At 35.3% G+C, this 23,674-nt stretch overlaps 2 protein-coding genes across 2 annotated transcripts in view; one reads left to right on the top strand and one right to left on the bottom strand.

Annotated features, from left to right (window-relative positions):
- Positions 1-23,674, top strand: part of LOC105209383 (uncharacterized) — a 78,365-nt gene that overhangs the window by 1,327 nt on the left and 53,364 nt on the right. The window contains exon 2 of the mRNA XM_011179768.3: positions 1,436-1,516. Within this exon, the coding sequence (XP_011178070.2) occupies positions 1,499-1,516 (18 nt within the window). The 5' untranslated portion in view covers positions 1,436-1,498. The remainder of the gene's footprint in view (positions 1-1,435; positions 1,517-23,674) is intronic.
- Positions 6,827-7,845, bottom strand: LOC105209382 (uncharacterized). Its single transcript, XM_011179766.3, has 2 exons — positions 7,369-7,845; positions 6,827-7,299 (listed from the first exon to the last, which is right to left on the bottom strand). Exons 1-2 carry the CDS (start codon positions 7,768-7,770, stop codon positions 6,952-6,954), a joined length of 750 nt encoding a protein of 249 aa, XP_011178068.2. The 5' UTR covers positions 7,771-7,845; the 3' UTR covers positions 6,827-6,951.

The following is a 23,674-nucleotide window of genomic DNA, read 5'->3' as shown; positions in this document are numbered from 1 at the left end:
AAAAGTATAAAATTAAATTAAATTTTGAAAATAAATATTTATTATATGGTTCAACATGTTAAACATAATTTCAGATTTATTACATTTTTAATATTTTTTTAAATAATAAATTTAAAATTCATTTGAAAATTTACCACTTTCGCTAACTAACTTTTTCTTTTGACATTAAATTGATGATTTTTTCATTAAATTTTCAAAAAATAATAAAAACACAACTATTGTGTATAAACCACTAAATTCTATCCTATCTAGTGTCAAAATTCGATTTATTGATTGGGTAATAAAAGAATAAACAATGACTTTACAAACCCTGAATTGTCAGCTTATATGTTGAGCTAAATTTAATAGCTTAAAATGCTTGTCAAAAAAATATACAAATTTTAAACCTAAATTCCAACTACAATTTTTGGCAATTTTTTTTCTATTTCATGTAATTTTTTTCATTCCACTGTAAATTAACGCAATCAAAATTGTTGCACAATAAATTTTAATTGAATTTCCGCTAAAAAAAAAAAATTTTTTTTGTATATTTTCAAACACCTTTGGCAATTAACTCGTGTGGACAAAAGCTATAGTGACGAGTAGTTACATTTGCCCCGCAGCTAGAAGTAATTAGATATTTACAATATATATATATATACATATATATATTTACCGTTATATATTTTTTGTGCTCCATTTGTATACGAAAAATTTTATTATAAACTTTCACGTGCGGTTTATATTGCCTGCAGATTAATTTGCTGCGAAAATCCAACAAAATATATTAAATTCACGAATTAAACACGCCTGCTGCTTGAGTGTCGATGAAAATATTTTTTTTTTTTAATAAATGCCACAAATGTATGTGTGTAAAAGCTCTAAAATGTATGCCAGTGTATAACGGCATACACATATGTATATATCATAGCCAACACACAGCAATTCAAACGGTTATTAACTTATGCCGCTCAGTTGCAGTAACGTAGCAGCAGTAATAATAACACACACACAAATGCAAATTAAAATATTGCCAGTCGCTCGCTCATAAATTGCCAACTTTCTAGTTTTTTTTTAGTTTTTCTTTAATTATCTACCTTTTTTGTATTTATTTCATGAATTTTTGGTGCGAAAGTTTAAAATCACAATTAAAATGAAAGCCAACCCCAATTTACTTTGCTGCATGCCACATTTATCATTGGCAGCAAAAGGACAATGCCAAACGCTTGAAATGAGCGGAAAAGCTGTGAATATTAAATTAGCTAACAATTTTTGTTTTTTTTTTTTTTTTTGCTTTTAAGTTTTTTTTTATTTATTTTACATATTTAATTTAGATTTAAATATATTTATCTAATACAGTTTCAACACCATTTTTCACCGAAATGAAAAAATTGTAAAAAAATTAATTATTTAATTTAAAATTTCACTACTTATTTCCACAACCATTTAATTGCAGTTAACATTTGTTTACCTTTCGTCGGACTCCAGCATAATTAACCCACGCGCTGTAATTAACAAAATGTTGGCGCACAGTTTCGTAAGTACACTACGCTTGTAGCACACATACATAAATACATAAATGAAAATTTAATATTTATTACATGAAAAAAAAAAAATAATGATAATATAATTTTTAATATGCATAATTGAAAATAAAAATGCGCTTATAAATTTATATGACTGTTTTCGCCCTATTAATATGATTCTTACATATACTTTTTACCGTTAATAGTAATATTTAATTTATTTAAACTGTTTTACTCTATATTTGTTTAAAGTTTTTACACTTACTGAGTATTAAATTAAAAGTAAATAGAACCACAACTATAAATAAAGGTTATTGATACCTTGCTTGCGCTTTTGTAGGAAATAATTGCCAATAACACAAACATTAAATAGTAGGTTAGGTTAGGTTAGGTTGTAAGGCTGTTTCCCAAAGGGAAAAACACACGTAGACTTTAAAATATAGTCCTTTGTGAAGCCTGGATCCCCCCCTAGATAAATAATTAGGAATCGACAAAGCGCCCTGAACCTACTACAAATCTGCAGAGATTTTTATCATCTATATTCGCTATTTCGTGAGCCTGTTCTAAAAATTGAGTTCCAAGAAATCTCTTTCTTGATCTCGCAAAGACGAATAAAGAAGAAAGTGATGAGACCTCCTCCATGCAGCTTCTACAGCTAGCGTTCGGTAAGATTTTTAACATTACAGCGTGAATCCCAATGGGGCAATGGCCAGTAAAAACCCCTACGTCTAAGGAGAGGTAAGGTTTACTAAGGGCAAAAAGCTCACCGCGCCTCGCCTGCAACGACTCCTTCCCACTAGGGATGCAAACATCGTGAAATGAAACATCGATGGTTCGATGTATCGATGTTTCTTCAAAACCCATCGAAATCAAAAACATCGGCCATTAAAACATCGATACATCGAAACATCGATGTATTTTTGAGCTTTTTTAACTTATTTTAAATTTAGTGTGAAAAGCTAAAGTATACAGAAGCAGAAGCATAAATAAATGAAATGTAGTAGGTCTTAAGTTGATACCTTTTATTTCACTTAGCATTATATGTCTGTTAAAGTTTTTTCTCAATAAATAACAGAATTTCAAAACCACGACATGGAAAGTGTTTTCACTGTCATTTCTCTTCAATTTTACTTCTGAGTGATAGTTGCCCTGGGTTTGGAAAACGGTCGTTTACTCGGCACTGAAGTGACCACAATGTGTAAATATTATTAAGCCTATTTTATCAACTCCGGAAACACAGTGTTCATGTCAACCCAAACTCTAATGGCTTCTGATTGGTAGGGGTAACAGCCGAGATACACTTTCTCTTCAACCTTCCGTCCCTGTAATTATAGATAAATTTTACAGCTTACATTTCACTTTTTGGTGGACCAAATGTTTATTCTGGTTCCAAATATCAAACGAGTATTCAGTTTCACACTCATCCGAAGATTCCGTTGTATCAGCGCGATTCTTTGATTTGAAAAAAGTATTTCTTTTAGCCATAGCATCTTTAAAATGCAGTAATTTGAATCTCTGATCTAACGCAGTAGCCTACGCCAGAATTAAATTGTATAAATAAATCATAAAAGTAAGTGGACAATACTGCGGCCAAGCGCACATTCCCTTAATGAATTCTCCGTATTTTACAAAAATCGAATTCCAATGTAATAAAGCGTATCCAAATAGAGAGTTTCGAGTTAATACCCGAAAAAGTGTGAAGTCAAATTTTTATATAAAACATCGTTGAAAGTGACATCGATGCATCGATGTTTTTAGATTCGAGATATCGATGGCTAACATCGATGCTTTTTGACGGAAACATCGATGTTTCAAAAACATCGTTTGCATCCCTACTTCCCACCCATACGTCCCTTGAGGGAATAAGAGCAGAGAAATTGTTGCCAGGGCTGAGCTCGGCGGCATGGAGAGGATCCAATAACCTCGGGATGTAGCTGAAGTGTGTGAGGATACTTGAGTGCCCAGGCACGCACTCGTCTGAAAACTCGGACTCCCCAAATCTAACAGCCGCTTTCGCGGCCAAGCACCGTCCAGCCATATACACGGGTACTATATGCAGTAAAGCGTTAAGTGCCAATGTTGGTGTCGTTCGGTGCACGCCACTCATACTTACGAGAGCCGCTCGTTGAATACTTACTAGTCTTTTGGCTAGTGAAGCCTTTTCCAGAGACTTCCACCACACGACTATCCCATAGAAAATAATCGTTTCATATAGCCAGAGAACCACCTTAGGTGAGAGACCCCATCTTTTTGCGATGACGCCTCTGCAGCAATATAAGGCAACCGAGGCCTTCTTAGCTATCTCCTCTATATTAGCTTTCCATGAGAGCTTTTTATCCAGGATGAGCCCTAGGTACTTGACTCTATCCGCTGGACGGAGACAAATTCCGCCCATCAATGGCAAGGGCGCTTCCGGTATTTTGTACCGTCTTTTGAACAGAACCATTTCAGTTTTGCTTGGATTTACTGAAAGGCCACATTCCTCAGCCCATTTCGTTACCACGCCAACATAATTTTGTGTAAGTTCATACACAGTACCTAGGTATTTCCCCTCGATCATGAGTGCTATGTCGTCAGCGTAGGCTACCACCCGGCAGCCTCTCTCTGCAAGCTTTTCTTGCAGGTCGTTAATGACCATGATCCAGAGAAAAGGCGAGAGAACTCTTCCTTGGGCGGTTCCCCTGTTAACAGCACGATGTACACGCGCGCTACCCCAGTCCACCACGATCGTTCTTTCGCAGAGCAGGCTGAAAGCAAGATGCTTAAGGTTGGATTCAACTCCAGACCTATTCAGGGCTCCAATTACCGCTTCCGGCAGAACATTATTGAAAGCCCCCTCGATGTTAAAAAAGGTTCCTACGGCGAAGTGTTTATGTGCGAAAGACTTTTCTATCCAAGTAACCACAGTGTTTAAGGCGGTGTCTACTGACCTGCCTTTACAGTAAACGTGCTGCGCGCTTGATAAAAGATATACTGGTAACTCTGATGTACCGATCAATCAACCTCTCGAAAGTTTTCAGTATGAAAGAGGAGAGACTGATGGTCCAGATTTTTCATAGAAGATGTTATAAGCCGTTTAAGCCTCATACCTTAAAATTCAAAGTGAGATCAAACTCATCAAAGTCCTTGAAAGTTCAAATCGTTTCACTTCAATTGAAATCTGGCCTTCACTCTATAACCAACGCATTGCGTAAAACAAGTATTACAGACACAAGCGTTTTCAGAAAAGCCATCAATTTTCGAGAAGCAAAAGAAAACAAACCACTCAAAACTAGTTCACCGCCTGCACGCATGCGCTTGAGCGCCGCTGGCAGTTTGACAAATTTTAATATGTCGAAGTCTTCACGAAAGCCATGAATTTGATGGTGGTGATGATGACGATGATGATGTGTGCCATCAATTCTCCATTATATTAGCGCAGAGAAAGTCAACAAAAAGTGCAAAAATAAAACTACAAAAAACACACGAAAAGACTGAAGACAAGAAAAAGCTTTCGCGAACATATATGAAAATGCACGCATAAGAAAACACAACTGCAACGATATGCAAATCTGGAGTTCTGGAATTTCGAAAGCAAAACCAAAAAAAAAAACTGTAAAAAACTAAAATATGCAACTTGAAAAAACGCGTGCAGGCGTTGCACAAATAGCGCCGCATGCCAAAGTGTGACTTGTCGCTCATTGTCAGTGTGTCAGCACTACAACAAAAAACAATTACAACAAAAAGTGTATTGTTGCATAGTGTAGCTATGAACAAGACGCACTTTGCACGCCATGCCATAGCAACAACAAGCCTGAGGTGCTACTGTGCGTCGTCCGTGGAGAATGGCATGCGGATCGCTGTGATTGTCATGCAATGCCCGCTGGCGGCTGAATGCATACATATGTCGGACGACAGCTGTAACAGACACCGTTGCAAATTATTTGAGAGCAAAAAAGCAAGAAAAAGAAGAAGCGCACACACAAAGATTTGTTGTTCAAAAACACACCTTCGCCTGACAAGTGCTGCACGCACACGGACCAAAAACAAAACGAACGAGAGGGGGAGGGGAAAGAGAGAAAGCGTGTAGAAAAAATGCCTTTGGTGGCGAAATTGTTTAGATTGTTGACGGATATACGTGTTATTGTTGTTGTTTTTTTTTTGTCAACCTGCATACTTGCAACCTTCAACAAAGCAAAGTTACGCACAGCTCACAGCTCTGAAAATAAAAAAAATCTATATTTGCGTATGAGAGCCAGTATTTTTAAGTGTGTGTAAGTGCGTGTATTTCTGAAACAACGCATATGTCACTCCAACGCATTTGCGTTCTTAGCGACTAATTAAAGCCAACGTTCTGTGCGTTGAGTCATAAAAATCCTAAAGCGTTTTTCATATACATGAGTTGTTGTTTTCCTTTATACCTCTTGAATAATTACCGCTCTAAACTAGTAACTCGTACACTAGTTCTTTGACCAAATTTTATTATTGGACCACAAACAGAATAAAGGTCTTTTACATTTGATTGTCAGAGAGTAGAGAATGCTCGCTCATAATTAGAGCTTAGACAGCTGGTACTAGACTAAATAATTTATGGTTTTATTTAATTTTATGCCGTTGTCTTTTAGTCCATCTATCATGATCTTGTCATTAAGCTTACCATGTTCATCTCACATGGTAATCACGCCACCAACGCCGCCAGTAGTACCTTATCCTCTTGAGACAAGTGGCATAGCGGCGAGCTGGACAAAGACACAGATAAATATCTATACGGATCAAAAATAAAAAGAAAAACGAGTGGGAGGTGGCTTCTTTTCAGCAAAACTAGATATCAGCATCTTCCGACTACGGGATCACTGCAGTATCTTTCAAACGGAGAGCACTGCAATCAAAGAACGCCTTCTCATATTGACAAAAAGGTTGCTTATAACAAGTAATTACAGACAGCCAAGTGGCATTGAAATCACTAAAGTATTTAAGGATTGCCTCTAACAGACAAAATTCAGCCAGATGCCCCGTTACAGAATGAAATAATGATTTGAGCTACTAGCGGAGCTAGCTTCCTATTTCACGATAAACCTGCTATGGATTCCTGGACAAAGTGTTCAGAGCCTTCTAAAGACTGAGGTGTGTTGTGCAACATCCACTATACCTACCTTCCCTACCTACTTCCCTACCTCTTCCAATTGCTTCTTCGAATCGTCATTTTGATTGCCTTGTATTCAAGTATGTAGTAAGAACTTGCCGCGGATCCGAAAATGTTCGTCTGAAACTATTAACCTCAACTCTTCTGAGCTGTATTCTATTCATGAAAGTTTAGCTTCTTCCGAAAATCATAATAACAATTTTCTATCAAAACCTAATAACCCATAAGATTTTATTATCATTATTATTTGTTTACTGGCACACTTGTAAAAATTACGGGCTATAGTAAAGTAAAGAAGAATTAACTATAATTATAATTCACTATTTAAGTTCTATTTTTTCTTCTCATTTCAACCAAATACTCCTCGGGCACAAATTTATCAGTATTAGAATGACTAATTTTCCAATTGATGTCGGGTACAATCAAGCTGGAGCCCTCGATGGGGGGCGCCGATGATGGTGTCGACGGTATTGTTGGCACAGTCGTTTCGCCGCGTAGACAACTCTGCAAATCCTCAGTCGCCTGATAGGTCTTTTCCACATATACGCGCCCTGTGGCATTCGTACAGCGATTCTCTTCATTTTCGATCACACGATAACTTTCCGTCACCACGGCTAGCGTCTCACTGGCGTTCGCTGAAATTTGATACATATTTTCGGTGCCCTGTTTGGCCTACACGAAGAAGACAAGGAAATGAAGCACATATACACTCCTCAAAATCGGTTCACTTGTAGTACTTACATTTTTCGCAAAACAATCAAAGTACGACACGGAGTCATTGAGAATCATACAATTCTCCAGTGCTGTTACTGTATCGAGCGTCAAATCGTCAATGGCATCGCGTTGTGCCTTTGTGCTCTCACCAACCTGATCGCGTTTATCCGATGCTGTGGCCAAACACACGTCATAGCTTTGTATATACTCCTCATTCAGCTCGTCGAACACTTGCATATAATAGTCGAAGCAAGCTTTGCTTTGTTCCGGATTGTTGAGTTGTTCGTAGCGTGTGTCCTCTATTAATTGTATAAGATTCAACTCGGTGTTGCGCAACAATTTCTCTGTCGGGGCACACAATGTTGTGCCCACAGCGAGGCAGAGTGCCAGTATTTGCAATATTCGCATTGTGTTCATTATAGTTTGCATATGAAAAATGTCACTCGACAGTTTGGCACAACACGCTTACAACGATAGCTTACGTGCAACTAATGTCACTGACAGAAATGCAGTTTAGTTTTATAAGTGATATCAGGTTTTTGCAGTGCAAAGTTTTCATTTTTATGATATCCATAAAAACGATTAACCAAAGATTGTAACTCCTCAGCTCTTATAAATGTATCATTTATTATCTATCATATTGTAATACAAAAAGGCGCATCGATATTGATACTTTTGATGCGTTAATGGCGTCATATCGAATTCTATTGAAAAGTCATAAATTTTATTGTATATTTTTAAATGTTACACTTTAATTACCTTCACAGAGAGAATCACATACAAACGCAGCGATAAGCAGCAGATAGTGCAAGGGCTAATCAAAATTATAAAGTAGCGATTATTTGCAATTTCTAATCTAATCGCTAGTGACTGTGTTAGCTTCTTTGCTGTGACAAAGTAAGTTCGCTTTATCTGTCTGAATTTAATTTGTTATATCTGCGAAATTGCATGGGTATATATGTATTTTTAGAGTTAGGCAACATCTAGTTTGATAACATTTTCTTCTGGCGCATCGTTCATCAAACATCTCAGTATTGAGATAAATGTTATCTTTATAACCTACTATTTTTTCTTCCGCTTACTTGCTAGAATTTCTACTTCTACAGTTCATTTTTGCATATCATCATAACAGATAATATCACAATATAAACAGTGGAGTCATCACACTCTTCACATCACGGCGCAATAATTTAAATACTATCAACTCACATCTTGAATCTCTTCAATTAAGCCCAAAATCATTCCATATTATCACGTCGCATTGTTCTATCCTCGCATAAATCACATCAATAGATATCGTATTCAATATTACTCGCGGTATGATGCAAGAATTCACATCAAACCATATCTCATTCCAAATATCGGATCACATAATATCATCATAGAAACGTAAATCACAATATGATGTCAATCGAATTGGCACATACAACTTCCTTCACATCATACCCACTTTTCAGTACACAGCACATCTCTTTTGAAATTATCCCATTAGATCGAGACATCATAGTAACACACGACATCGCAAGTGTAACAAAGAATTTATTTCAGCTCATATCACTTGACTAATAGTATCTGACATTATCAAATGACTCCATGTCATGACATCACGTGCTCATATCAGCCAAATACTGTAGTCAAACCACATCTTATTAAAAAATATCACATCGTAGCATCACATCAAATAATAGCATCGTCACATTATTCTATCGTAGGCCTTTTTATACTCTCGCAACCTGTTGCACAGAGTATCATAGTTTTGTTCACATAAAGGTTGTTTGTGTCACCAAGAAATATAAGAGTTAGATATGGGGTTATATATACATAAATGATCAGGATGACGAGTGGATTTGAAATCCGGATGTCTGTCCGTCCGTCTGTCCGTGCAAGCGATAACTTGAGTAAAAATTAAGATATCTTAATGAAACTTGGAACACATGTTCCTTGGCACCCTGAGGAGGTTGCTTGGGCCACCAAAAATGGTGGAAACCGAAAACCTATATAGTGTCATAACTAAGCCATAAGTAAAGTTATGAAAATGAAATTTCGAACATAGGATCCCATTAGGGAGGGGCACATTTGGATGTAATTTTTTTGGAAAAGTGGGCGTGACCCCGCCCCCAAACAGGTTTTTTGTATATAACTCGCAAACCAATAAAGCAATATAAACCAAACTTTCTGCAGTCGTTTCTTTTAGCCATTTCCTTATACAGTCCAAAAATGAAAGAAATCGGATAATAACCACGCCCACCTCCCATACAAAGGTTAGGTTGAAAATTACTAAAAGTGGGTTAACTCACTAACGAAAAACGTCAGAAACACCAAATTATACATAAGAAATTGGCAGAACGAAGCTGCACTGAGATTTTTTTACAAAATGGAAAAAGGGCGCAACTACGTCTACTTCCCATATAACTCAATTTTGAATTCCATCTGATTCGTTCACTTTATAATGTATTCATAAGGAACCAATGAAGCTAGCGGAATAAAACTTTACACAAATACTGTATTTGAGCTGTGACATCACTTGTGGAAAAATTGTCAAAATCGGACCATGACTTTTCAAGGCCCCTGATATCAAACATGAAGAACTCAGTGCCTAAGGTTAATTTTTCACCGAAAATATAGGTAAATCCCTCAGATATTTTAATGTAATTCATTCTCTCTGAATTTTTTTCTTATAACAGTTTCTCTCTGTACCTGAAATGGTAAAAATCGGGTCATAACTTCCCCCAGATCCCATATACCTAATTATAAGTAATATTAAATTAAATGAGCGTATAGTCTTCGATACATTGTGTCTTGGTGGTGAAAACGAGTGAAATCGGTTTAGGAATTACCTCAGTCCCCATATACTATTTATGATGATATTCGTTATTCTATTGAACTTTATACCAAATATATGGGTCGAATTGTGTTGTCTTTATAAAATTACATCAATAAATTGCGAGAGTATAAAATGTTCGGTTACACCCGAACTTAGCCCTTCCTTACTTGTTTACTTTAAATAAAACACCAAATGACTTGACCATGATATCACATCATATGAGCATATCACAATATCATATCGCACCAATAACAAGTCAAACAGTTATTAAATCATCAATATGAACTACATATAAAATAGGCGAGCGCTCTGTTAATCAAGACAAGACGTCTACATGGCATATCACTAGTTTCATATCATATCAAATTATATATATTTCACAGCATCAAGTCATATCACATCAAATACATCACATTAGAAAATGTCACGCAATGAAGTCATGCTTTATTAACACTGTTTGCTAAAAATTTCAATTTTTGTAGATAGAAAGTCTGTGTTTATCACATCTCATCACATCACATTTTTTAATTTCTTTTACAGCTTTAATTTAATTAATTTTTGATCTAAGAACTACAAAATTAAATTTAAACCCCTGTAAGTTAAACATAAATCAATAATATTCGCCTTTTCAAAGTTGTCTAAACGTAATTGAAAATCCTTTCAACATCGCACACAAACGCCAAAACGGCAAAATATTAATTCTCTAATTATTTTCCAACATATAAATCAGACAAAACACTTGCGGGCATATTTTTTTCACACGTCACCTATGTGTATGCACCATATACTATATATGCATCAGAGATTTCGTTTGAAATTAATTCAATTCCTGCAACAGAAATTTAAATGCGCCAGCTTTGCTAGCGCTAAACAACCCCAATGGGAAGCGTTGCAACGCAGTCGGCGTTTAATACTCAAATCGCTGCGCATTATCGTCGCTGCGAGCGTTTTAGTTTATACTGTTTACTTTTCGGCGCGCAAAATGCGATTAAAGCACCAAAGGCTTATGCTATGGGCACTTCAATAAACTCATACATACATACATACTTACAAGCATATGTGTGAATATTCACATGCAGCTATACATATATCGTATGCCTGCATACAGTCACAACCAAAACGGTTTGTGTATTTTTGTGTAAAGATTTGCAATTCATTTCACGCTTGTTTAAACAGCAGCTGCTAGCTATCAGCTTTAAAGAGTCGAATTACACTACTGGACCATGCTATATGCACGTATTAGAGTGGGTCACCAAAAGGAGTAAATAATTGAATTTACTTATAAAGAAAGGAAAAATTTTAGAGTAGTTAATCAAAATGTGGTAAAAAATAAATATTGAAAAATTTTACGGTGTTAAATAATCAATATTTATATGGATAAATGTTTGTAAAATTTTTTAAAAATATTTTTAATTTTTTTGTTTGTACAAAAAAAAGGCATTTTCCATCATAACTCAACTTTTTTTAAAAACCAAAATTTTTACTAACTAATAATAGCGCTATCCTTATGTCGACTTATGTTTGTTTATGCACAAAGTTCTATGTCTCTTGGCGCACAAACATTCAAATACACCCTCAGCTGTTGCATAAACAGTTGATTGTTTAACTTAATTGCTTTTCACATACATTTCACATGCACACAGAAGGTGCAATAATTGCAACAGTACAAGCGATTACTCTTTACATTTGTACTTCCTGTGAAGGTCAACTTATAACCTACAACAACAACAATAACAATATATATTATAACACAATTTAATTGATACTGTCGTAATGGAAATTACAACAGAAAGAGAATAAAGCCATTTCCACAAGTACATAACACATTGTCCGAAATAGTTTGCTAGAATCTCAACTATCTGGAAATAGTTCTCTGATGAGGGTATCAAAAAGACTCCGTGAAGGAGAATCTTAATCTGAAACTGAAAATCGTCTTGCAAGTCATTCTCATCACAACGCAATTGCGTGCCAGAGAGTCGAGAAACGAATACTCACAACTGCTTGCTTAACAACAACGCGCTTGAGAGTCGAGTACGGAGCGTGGGCAGCGGCTTGAAGAACAAAATATTAGAAATATACAAGCTCGCACTAGGCCGTCGAACTCAGAGCATTCATAATCAGAAAGAAAGACAACGCACACCAATGACTAGAGTTCGTAATCAAGTTTTAGCTCATTGGTACGCAATAATATTATTGTTGCCATAGTCCATAAGTAATCGAAATAGATACATTAAATAGACACCTCTTCTGTTATTGTGAAATGATGGGTCATACCAACATGTCAATTCACTTTAACAAGAGATTTGTCCTTCAGTCCAACGGATTCTTATTTCTGACGATAAGGAAAGATTTCAGTGTTCTAAACTCTATTTAGATAAGTCAAAAGAGAAGAGGCAATATTGTCTGAATGCACCACCGTCTATCTGTCTATTTGTCCTACTGATATCTACACATAATCTTGAACTACAGCAATCAATATTAATGAATATAACTTATAGTAGCTATCAGTATGGATCAATTACATTTATCGGCACGTTGTTATTGTTGGTTTGGCAGCAAAAACCATCCACAAATAATATTGAGAAATACTGCCGAATTGGCAATCCGTAATCGGCTATAAATCTCGCTTGCGTTTACAAAGACCCGACTGTCATGCTAAAGCAAGTCTTATAGCTCGATTCAGAAACAAGCCGGGGCCACCACTACTAGTAACTGTAGTGTTGGGTGATTATAAATATACATTTATGATATCGACAGATGGTTACTAAAATTTATAAAAATGTCTCATGAGAGCCACACCACAATGTAGCTGCAGTCATTACAGAGACAGCGGGGTAGTGAATAATAACAAACAATTAAATTTTTTTGGAGAAGTCTATAGTTTCAAACTCGGTAATAACATAGTAATAGTAATAGCATTATAAAATATATAAAAAAATAAATGTTCTAACTAAAATTCATTCAAGATTGAACTCTTATAGTATCGAGGACATACGAGTATATACAAAAACTATTGTACAATGTGGCCTTCGAAGTATAATATAAACAATTATATTCCTAAATTCGACAAAACGTTTAAATTGCCGATTATTTGTTGCCTAAAATATAAGTCATTCAGAAACCGTCAGTACATAGCCCCCCAAAGCATGCAACAACACTCTACTGCATGCTGGCGCTCCATCAAACATTTGCATCAAAGTAAATAGCAAATAAAAATATTGTTTCTGCACAATTTGTGCGGAAGAGCAACAACTAACAAATACAATAAAAAACATTAGCAACCAAAAAACAAAAACAATAAACACAAAAACCGCCGAGACAAAAAGGCCAACTTAAGCATATAAACGGCGAATGCCAAAAATACCGTAAATCCGAAACCACAAAACGATTGCATGGCGCTGCACAATTGCGCGCAAAATTGTGTTCGTGTGTGTGAGTGTGTGTGTGTGTGTGCGGCAAGTGAAATATGGGAAAATGTCAACAATTTGCCGCAGTCGGTTGCAATCAAAGTTGCTGCTGCAAATATTTGCACTTTGAACTCAGCACAAATTTGAACTTGCAAACACGCACACACAAACACCAACACACAAATTCAAAAACAAACGCAAACTCCAAAGCACACAAAGCCACTTTCAAACACACACATAAACACAAGCTCAGTTGTATATTTGCGGAGCAAATGGCATTTTGGCATTTCGCATGTAAGACACGAAGCGACGCTCTTGGCCGCGACATTGTTTTTGTTATAGTTCGTATAATCGTTTCTGTTTGATTTTATTGTAAAATTTCTGTTTGCCATTTCGCTTTTCGATTTGAGCTCATTTTACGTTTGCACTGCAGCAGCTACTGTTATTTGGTATGCTTTTAACGGTAAAAGGCGACAACTTTCGCCGTGGCATGTGGCATGTGGCACGACGTGCCTTGTCTTTGCCAGCCAGCCAGTGCAGCGCGCCAGCACAGCTGTTATGCGACACGCCAGCGTCACTCTGAGGGAGGCGCGGGGAATCGGACAAATTGAAAATTTGCAAATTGCTGCAACAGCAAGGCACACCGGTGTATGTATATAGTGTGAGACCTGCTCGTTGTAAGCAGGCTAACAATATAAACGAAGTGCTAAGGCGCCGAAATGAAAGAATCAAATTACGGTGAAAAGTTTCTTTGCAAAAAGCCAAAAGTCACGCAATTAACCGAACTTATAATTTGCATACAATGCAATCAAAGGGCGGCGGAAGCGCGAATAAGTGGCAGTTAAGCGAGAAAAGTTGCCAGCACGCGAGTGCCAAGAGTGCGACAGCCATGAGAGGTGGCAACGACTTTCGTTTGAATTACAGTGAATTAATAGCGAGGTGTTGAAGGCACTGTTTTTGTTTTTGTTATTTTATTTTTTTGAATTTTGGGTAATTGCATAATGTCATGAATTGCAGTAATTTCTATTTAGGCCAAAAAACGTTTTCGCTTATTTGTAAATTACTACAATAAAAATGGAAAGTGTTGGAAATATAAGCACAGTGAAAATGCTCTACTTATTGCAAGACAATTAAAATTTACGATTTTTATACGAGGTATGCACCAAAACTTACGAGAATTTCCAATATATATAAAGTCCATTGAAAGTTGGAAACCCTAATATTAGGTATATGGGAGCTATGTGAAGTTTTAACCAGATTTCACCCATTTTTGGCACGGAGTCATATTATTTGGAGAAAAATATTTTCTCTGAATTTCTTCAAAATATCTTCACTAGTGCTTACTATATATATTGTAAAGTAAACAATTCAGATCGTCCTCAAAGTTCTGGTATATAGGAAGTAGGCGTGGTTGTGAACCGATTTGGCCTATTTTTACAACATATCATTGGAATGCCAGAAAAATATTGGAAACCAAATTTCATTTAAATTGGTCGAGCGGTTTCGGAGATTTTGTTTTTGACCATAAGTGGGCGGACCCACACCCATTTATAATTTTGTGTACCAATTTTAGTTCTCCTCTTCAGTTTCTTCTTTATAATGAAATTTAGTTTTCAGTGTTTCTGGTGTTTTTCCTTACCGAATTAAGGCATTTTTAGTAGTTTTTAACATAACCTTTGTACGCGAGGTGGGCGTGGTTATAATCCGATTTCCTCCTATAAAAGAAACGATTCCAGAAAGTTTGGTTGATATAGTGTTAGTAGTTTACGAGATATGTACAAAAAAATTAACAGTATACCACGCCCACTTTCCAAAGAACTTACATCCAAATATGCCCCTTCCTAGTGTTCTTTGTACCAAATTTTGCTTTTGTAGCATTATTTATGGCTTAGTTATGGCACTTTATTTGCAACCTGCATATGGTGCCAAGAAATATGTGTACCAAGTTTCATTAAGATTCATTAAGACAGACGGACGGACATCCGGTTTTCAAATCTAGAAGTCACCCTGATCACTTTGGTATATAATATATAACTTACCTATCTCGATTAGCGATCCGGGATCTGGATTTCAAAATATTTAAATATTTGGTGATATGGATCGTGATCCATCAATATTGCATACTAAACGTTCAATAAATATCGCAAGCGCTTTAGAAACTTTGTTGCGAGAGTATAAAAAAACGAGTCGCATCTGTTGGAAATGATTTAAGAATAGACAAAATTAGTTTAAGCCTCGCCTACTTTACATTTAACGCAATTTCGACCATCCTCAGTTCATTCGACACAACCAAACTTAATTATAAACTTCTTTCCTTTGTTAGCAAATAGATAGAATTTAAAGTGAACTAATATTTCGAAGCTCGTTGGTGTGAAATCATTACAAACTTTATATGGAATAGCAGTGATTACACAAAAAGCTGCTTTCATTTTGTCTTTAGTAAGTGTGCTTAGCATTTATATGCCACTTGATTCGATCTGAGAGCTCTTGGTTAATATGCAAATATACTACAAAAATATAGTAAAATTTTTAGTTGAAGCGCATTATTACCTTATCTACAGAACTACACTAGTAGATCTCATTTTTCCATGGATTTTTGGGTAGTTAGCAAAGTAATTATCTCCTACACTCAAACAGTTGTCGAAATACTCCTCCGCTTTCAACAGTTTCACATCGTTACTTTGTAAATTTCAGAGAAATTGCAAGCAATTTCATTATCAGATTTCATTTCGAATAACAAAAAATATGTTTAATCGACGACTCTATCAGTTTAGCAATTATAAATGTACTCAGTTATTTTGTATCAAATTTTCAATGGTTTAGCAATTTCTCCAACAAGAATATAATTACAAGCTTTCATGCACTACTGTGCTCATTATAGCACCCAAACTCAGCCTACACTCAGCACTGATTACTGTTCATTAAAGCATCAAATTCTAGCCAAATACTCGAAATGTATAATAAATAATAATGAAATTTGATTTTTCAATATATTACCATTTAATTAAACAAAATTGGTAATTCAAAACTACTTGTTTACCTATAACTCATACGCATTAGTTTTACGAAATTAAAATATATGTATGTATATCAGAGTGCCTCCAGCTCATTGCTGATGGCTAACAAATATTGGCGCATTATACAATCACCCAATAGCTGAAATGCCAACAACTAAATACAATCAAACACGTGTAATAAACACAACAAATATTCAATTAATGGCAAATGCAATGTGGGAATTTACATTTGTACAACAGGGCGTATGAGTGATATTTCAATGCGCTTGTGTACTGCTCTACAAATAATTGTATTTATACATAATTATATAACGGTATATGTTTGGTACCTATTTTGGTAATACATGAAATTTAAATCAAAAGTGAGCATTACAAATGCCGAGTGTACGCATAAATTGCTGACAAAATAACAACAACAACATGGTAACATGCGCTTGTAGTTGTAACAACATGCAACACGAAGTCACTACCGTTGTTGTCATTGTTGTTGCATGTAACTACATGTGTACTTGGCAATTGCGTTTATTTATTAATTTATGCACAGACATGAATGTTAGTTTTTAAGTTGACTTTTTTCGCTGTGCTCCATGTGTTGAGGTACAGTTGGCATTTTTGACTGCTGTGTGTTTGTTGTTGTTTTTTATTTCTGGCTTTTCGGCGCGGCTACAATTTGTGGTCTAATTTGCGCAAATTCAACATTGCAAAGCAGCACAGGCATACACATGGAAGGCGCTCATGAGTTGGTAACACAAATAAATGTTTGCTTAAAAGGCGTGCACTCTCTACAATTCCACTCATCTCTTTGTACCTCACAGTGCCACCGTTTGCTGCCACACATACAAACAACTTTACGAATTTAACTTTGTTCGGCTGTTGTTAAATTACTTTGTGATTTATTTTACAAGCGGCTGGCAAGTAGTCAAACAAACGGCAAGCATGCTACTACTCACACCCTACTCTCATACTATGTATGTTTGTATGTATGTAGAATATGTGATTGCTAGCGTTTCTGGCAGCACACATAAGACCGCCCGTAAATACCATGGCAATTGGACGCTTTAAATTCTCATATGCGCACATTTTTACGACCGCAACGCTCGCACCTGGGATTCCGACAAGGCAGTGCAGTGGCTGCGGCTGTGGCTGTTATGCGCGCAATTGCAATTACGCTGTGTTATGCGGCGCGCAACCAGCATTTATTTGCTTGCGGCAGTGCTGTGCCGTGAATTTGGCGCGTGTGAAGACACTTCCGCAAAAGCGTAGAATGCATGCGAAATTATGCGCCAAAGTGAAGCGCTCACCACCAACATTCCCAGTGTAATTGCTGCATAGCAAGGCATTGTATAACCTAAGTAAAATGAAATAACATAACATTGCGTAATATAACATGAACATAACTTAACTTAACTTAACTTAACTTAACTTAACTTAACTTAACTTAACTTAACTTAACATAACTTAACTTAACTTAACTTCATTTCACTTCACTTCACTTAACTCAACTTAACTTAACTAAATTTGACATAACATATAACTTAACTTAACTAACTTAATTTAACTTAACTTAACTTAATTTAATTTAACATGACATAACATAACATATAACTTAACTTACCTCAACTTAACTTAACTTATCTTACCTCAACTTAACTTAACTTAACTTAATTTAACATGACATAACATAACATATAACTTAACTTAACTTAACTTAACTTCATTTCACTTCACTTCACTTAACTCAACTTAACTTAACTAAATTTAACATGACATAACATAACATATAACTTAATTTAACTTAACTTAACTTTACCTAACATAACTTAACTTAATTTAACTTAACTTAACTTAATACACATACATATTAGCCAAATTAGCTACATTTCAAATACGTTCTATTTCTACACACCGTCCGCTCTCCTTCCGCTACATTATATTATTTGCCTCTGTCGAATTTTCAAATATTATTTCACACATTTGCACTGCACTTTCTTCTGGCGCTTTTGCATTTCATTTGCTACGATTCCGCAGCGGAAATAATAAAATGTGAATTAATTTGAAATTTTCGCAAATTAAATTTAATGTGGAAAAAATCAACAAGCAGTGACCCATGTTTGTCGGTCGCTCATTTAGTAACGACTAATTAAAATGCGTACACCGCACAGTGTCATGAATCACGCGTGCTATGTGCGCTTCGTGCGCAATTAAATATTCTGTTGCGGTTTATTGAAACATACCAATGGCGGCCCACACGCATACTCGCCACCTACATTTGAGTGTGTATGATAATGTACTCCGAGTAGCGAAAACAGCAGCCATATCTAGTAAAGCAATAATAACAACAAAATTTTACAACCAAAAAGCGCATTTCAACAGTGTGTGGCACGAAACAAATCTATTTAATAAACCCTACTAACACATTTGCCTACGCACGCAGACTCTGTAGGAAAATATTTGTTTTGTAAAGAAAATTTCAAAAATAATAATTTTCTAACCTAAAATGCAACCCTGATTTTCTGAAATACATATATGATTTATTAGTATGCCAGAATTTAAATATGAGCAGCATCATCCAAACCCCAAAAATATAATATCAGAAAGTTTCAGTAGATTAGCTTAGGTTTCGCTACTCACGAGGATTACACTTGAATAGCTGATAAACCGGTACTTCGAAATACCAAATAATCCTGTATTACGAAGTACGGGTTAATCAGCTGTTCAATTGTAATCGTCGTTATGGATCTATAGATCCTCCCATTTCAGCACTTTTGTTAAGTTCTAAAATGAACTCTTAGGGTATGGTATGGATCTATAGATCTACGTGCTTTGGCAAATCTGTCAAGTTCTCAAAGATCTCACGAACTTCATGCTTTACTTTTCGAAAACTACTTTTCTTATTTAGCACTAATCTGTTTCCAGTTTTCCATAACAAATACAGCGCAATAATTTCCCACCGGCTACTTGTATTCACTACTTTTTTTCTCATTTCATTTTTACATATTTGTTGTTGTGCTGATTATGTCCGCATGAGCCATACATTTGTGGCTTACTTTGCTTTATGCCATTAATTATATAGATTTATTAGCGTTGTTGCATTATTTTGTGGGTAACATACAAATTTATTTGCATTAATTTTCGCAATTGGGCGGAAGTATTTAATTCAGTTGCAAAAAAATTCTCTTCGTGTTTTATTGCAATCGAACTTTAATTGGGTTAATGACAAGTTGGCGATTAGTTTTCTAATATTTTTTTATGTTTTTAGAAATTGATAAATTAAAATAATTTTTAATTTTTTTTATTATTAATTTTCGTGGAGTAATTTATGGAATGAAATTTGTTATTGAGCAGCAAACACAATTTTTAAAGTGTTCGAATTTCGTGTTAGAATTATATTGATTTGTTGCACAGTATGGCCATAGACTAGTATGGACAGAACTATAAATATTAAAATTATATTTATATTTTTGTATTAATATTTTATTCACAGCACTAAAAACATCTGGAGAGCATCTGTTAGTACTTGCTGTTGATTTTTATATATTATTTTTGATTGATTCACTAATCAGCTTCATTCCATCTAATACCAAAACTAAATGAGTTGAGTATTATGTAAAGTATTATCTAAAATGTAAATTTTTTTCTGAACCCACCACTTAAATAAATATACTCAGCTTACAAAATCACCAACTTACTACAACAAATATCTTAAATAGTATATATTTGCGTATATGAGTGCAGATACAATGTACATCATAAGGGGTCAGAAAACTGAACCTTTTGTATTTGCTCACGTTTGTATTCACTTTTAGTCACTCAGCTTAAATGTGATTGGATTTCATGGTCGCGTGAAATAAATTAACCCGAAAAGAAAAAAGAGCCGGTTGTTGTTTTACACGGCACGTATGGTAGAAAAGCCTGCAAAGATTGAAAACGTGAAAGCTCTCTAAACCTCAGCTGATTGTATGACCTTTTTGGAAGTTAATGAAAAAGTCTACTATTTACCGTGACCTAATATGAAAACTATACTACTGCTAAGCAACTCATAAGCTACTTTAAAACCATTTAAATATCCCAATATGTATCTATGAGTGAAAGCTCTGCTGTCTAAGTTAAGGGTCATAAAGTTAATGAAGCTTTTTGGAGATTAAAAATTTGCAGCTGAAATTTATCTAAACAGCACTGCTGTTTCCTGTTACAAGTTATTTGTAAATCACAACAACAAAAAGATTAGTTCGATTAAAATGTAAGGTAAGTGAAAGCTTGTAGGCGACAAAAAGCTCAAGCTCTCTAACACAAGCCATGGAAGTTTCATCACACTTTTAAAAAAATTCCACTCATGATTTTTCAACAACAGGATAGCATTTTTCCCATGTTTTAACATTTTTGAACTAGTGTTACTAAATTCACATCTTCAGGCCAAAACCTTTCTATGACTTTTCTTTTCGAACAAACAAAAAAGTTAGTAAATATTTGAATAGTTGGAATCGTGTTTTCTTCTGCTATTGAATCCTCATTTTGGCAAATATTCACTTCACTGCTACTAGCACCGCATAAATAATTATTTCTTTCCGAACACAAAAAAGGATGCTAGATAATGTATTCGATACCCGCAGCTGTACAATGCAAAAACGAAAAACGCTGTACGGATTATTATTTGGCATTGTTTCTCTTTTGCACCGACTTTGTATTGTGTTTGCTTAATCCTTGCTTGCGGTCATTTCACCGCTTCGTCCGCTTTATTATTCATTCATTCATTTATATCCAAAACACGAGCTCTTAGCGACCTTCAAATGTCACTGTGTATTGGTGTGTGTGCATTTAATCCCTTCCGTATTTCTATTTTTTTCTTTGCTTGTTTGTCAGCAATTCGATATTTTCCTCAATGTCGCTTTTTATCCGACTTCTTTTTTGACTTATGTAAATGGGTAGAAGGTCAACAAATAACGTCGAATGTGATTTGAGAGCAGTGATTTGTTTTTTTTTTCTTTGTGAAAATTTTTTTAAGTTGTAGTGGATAAAAGAACGACTAATAGTTTGCTGTGTTGTTCGTCGGCGATAAGTCCGCATTTGCTTGCGGTAATTGGACTAAACAGTTGCAGAAGCTTAAACTCATTTTAATTTCTTAATTGAAAAGTTTTAGGTTTTAATTATCGTTGGGACACCGCCCCAGTCCCAGAGAACCTATCTATCATCCACCTCAAAAAGACATTCCTTAGAAATTGGAGCTAACCGTAAGACATTTCCAGCTGAGATCTCAGCTCCCCAAACTAAATTAAATATATTGGGGTTTACTTGAGATCAGGTGTCTTTTCGATTTTTCATAAAATAATACTAGATGCTTTTAAAGTCTGGAAAATTAATATTCAATTTACTTATGTGTTTTTAAAATTTTCGGAATGCATCCAATTCTGATTTTTATGACGAATTAGGTATATATTGAAAGGATTATACAGCTCTGAAACAGTTTGAGACATTTTGAACTCGATGCTTTCATAATCCAAATCGTGCAACTGGATATTTTTAGAAATCAAAATGTTCAACCAAGATTTAAAGCCTCTGGTGGAACTGTCTTTAGTTTCTTCAGCGATTATTTGTTTATGAGATCAGTAGACTCCTTTCTAGATTATATATGTGGGTATTTGGTTCAGAAACAAAAGTGTTTAATAAAGCCAAAAATGCAGAAAAAATATTGAGAAATATCTATTATGTAAAATTATGTAAAATGTAAAAATATCCCCGGTATTATTAATCGAAATATTTTCGCCTAGATTATTCTAAAGAACCAAGCCATTGGGCTTTACTTTATGTATTCTTATTGTCGATATTTCGAAATTCGAATTCGAAAATTGGCATTTTTCGAAAATCTTAGTAACTGTCCTCTGTTAGTATGTCGTGATATTAAACATATTATCGAAAATTCGAAATTCGTTTTCGAACTTTCGAAATTCTCAGAAAATATTTTTCTGCAAGTATGATCTACTTGCGGATCTCCATTGAAATTTCTGTTGAAGATAAACTCGAGAAATACTTCGAGGGTATTTACTTCGAAAGTTCTGCTCGCAAACGGATTGATGTCCTTATATACTAAAGATCCCAATAATAATTGGACTAAATGTACAGTTAGCTACTTGAAACCTTTATTTCAGGTTCATATTGGATGCCATGAACTTAAAGAACATTAATTCTGTGCTTAATTATATACCTTTAAAAAATACCTTTGAACCCCGTACAATAAAATGTAACTTTCGTTCTCCCCACATTGCTGTTGGCCCTTTTTCTCTTATCAGTCATATTTTAAGCGAATTAAATAAATTGCTACACGCAGCCAATTAAAAATCAGACATCGCACTCGCAGCAGTTGTACTCGCTGCTTACCTGCTTAATGATGCCAAATTAACTTATCACGTTGCACAATTAAATCTTCAACATTAATTGATGACTCTGCGTGCGTGCAGAGCGCAACAATGCCGACGGCCGGTCGACTGAGGCTGGCTGACTGGCTGTAAGACTTCATTTTTCATTTTTCATTGTGCCCAAGTCAAGAGGGAAAGGTATAAGAGTCTACAACAAACAAAAACCGAAATTTAAACCAACACCTATATTTAATATGTATTTACGATTTGGCAAAGCGAGAAAATTATTTTTTAAATAACTAACGCGAAATTTATGGCTGACAAAGGTCGCACAAGGTTGATGTTGTTTTTGTTGCTTTTGTGACTGTTACTGGGCGGGCAAATTGATATAAAAATTGTAATTTATAATTTCACCAACAAACAACAACACGTTTTATTTGCGCCGAAGTAGGCCGCCGTGCCACAAGTTGGTGGCAAGTAAATTAACAAATGGAAAATAATCGAATGGAAAGTGAAAGTGTCTTAGCGCCTAGCGTCGAGTGCTTGGCTTGGCCAATTCCAACGAGGCACGTAACGCACGCTTACAACCGAAATCGTGTTAGGAAATTATAATCAGTTTCCCGTTCGTGTTATCCTTGCCTTGTTAAGTCAGTCAGTGTTAGGCCATTGTTTTGTTATTTAACAGTTGCATTTATATACAGGAGTATGTATGTATGTGTGTGTGTTTTTGTTGCC

Source organism: Zeugodacus cucurbitae, chromosome 6, assembly GCF_028554725.1.
Source record: "Zeugodacus cucurbitae isolate PBARC_wt_2022May chromosome 6, idZeuCucr1.2, whole genome shotgun sequence".
Classification (NCBI taxonomy): Eukaryota; Metazoa; Arthropoda; class Insecta; order Diptera; family Tephritidae; genus Zeugodacus; species Zeugodacus cucurbitae.
Note: the sequence above shows the minus strand (reverse complement) of the source record. Positions and strands in the feature narration are given on the sequence as shown.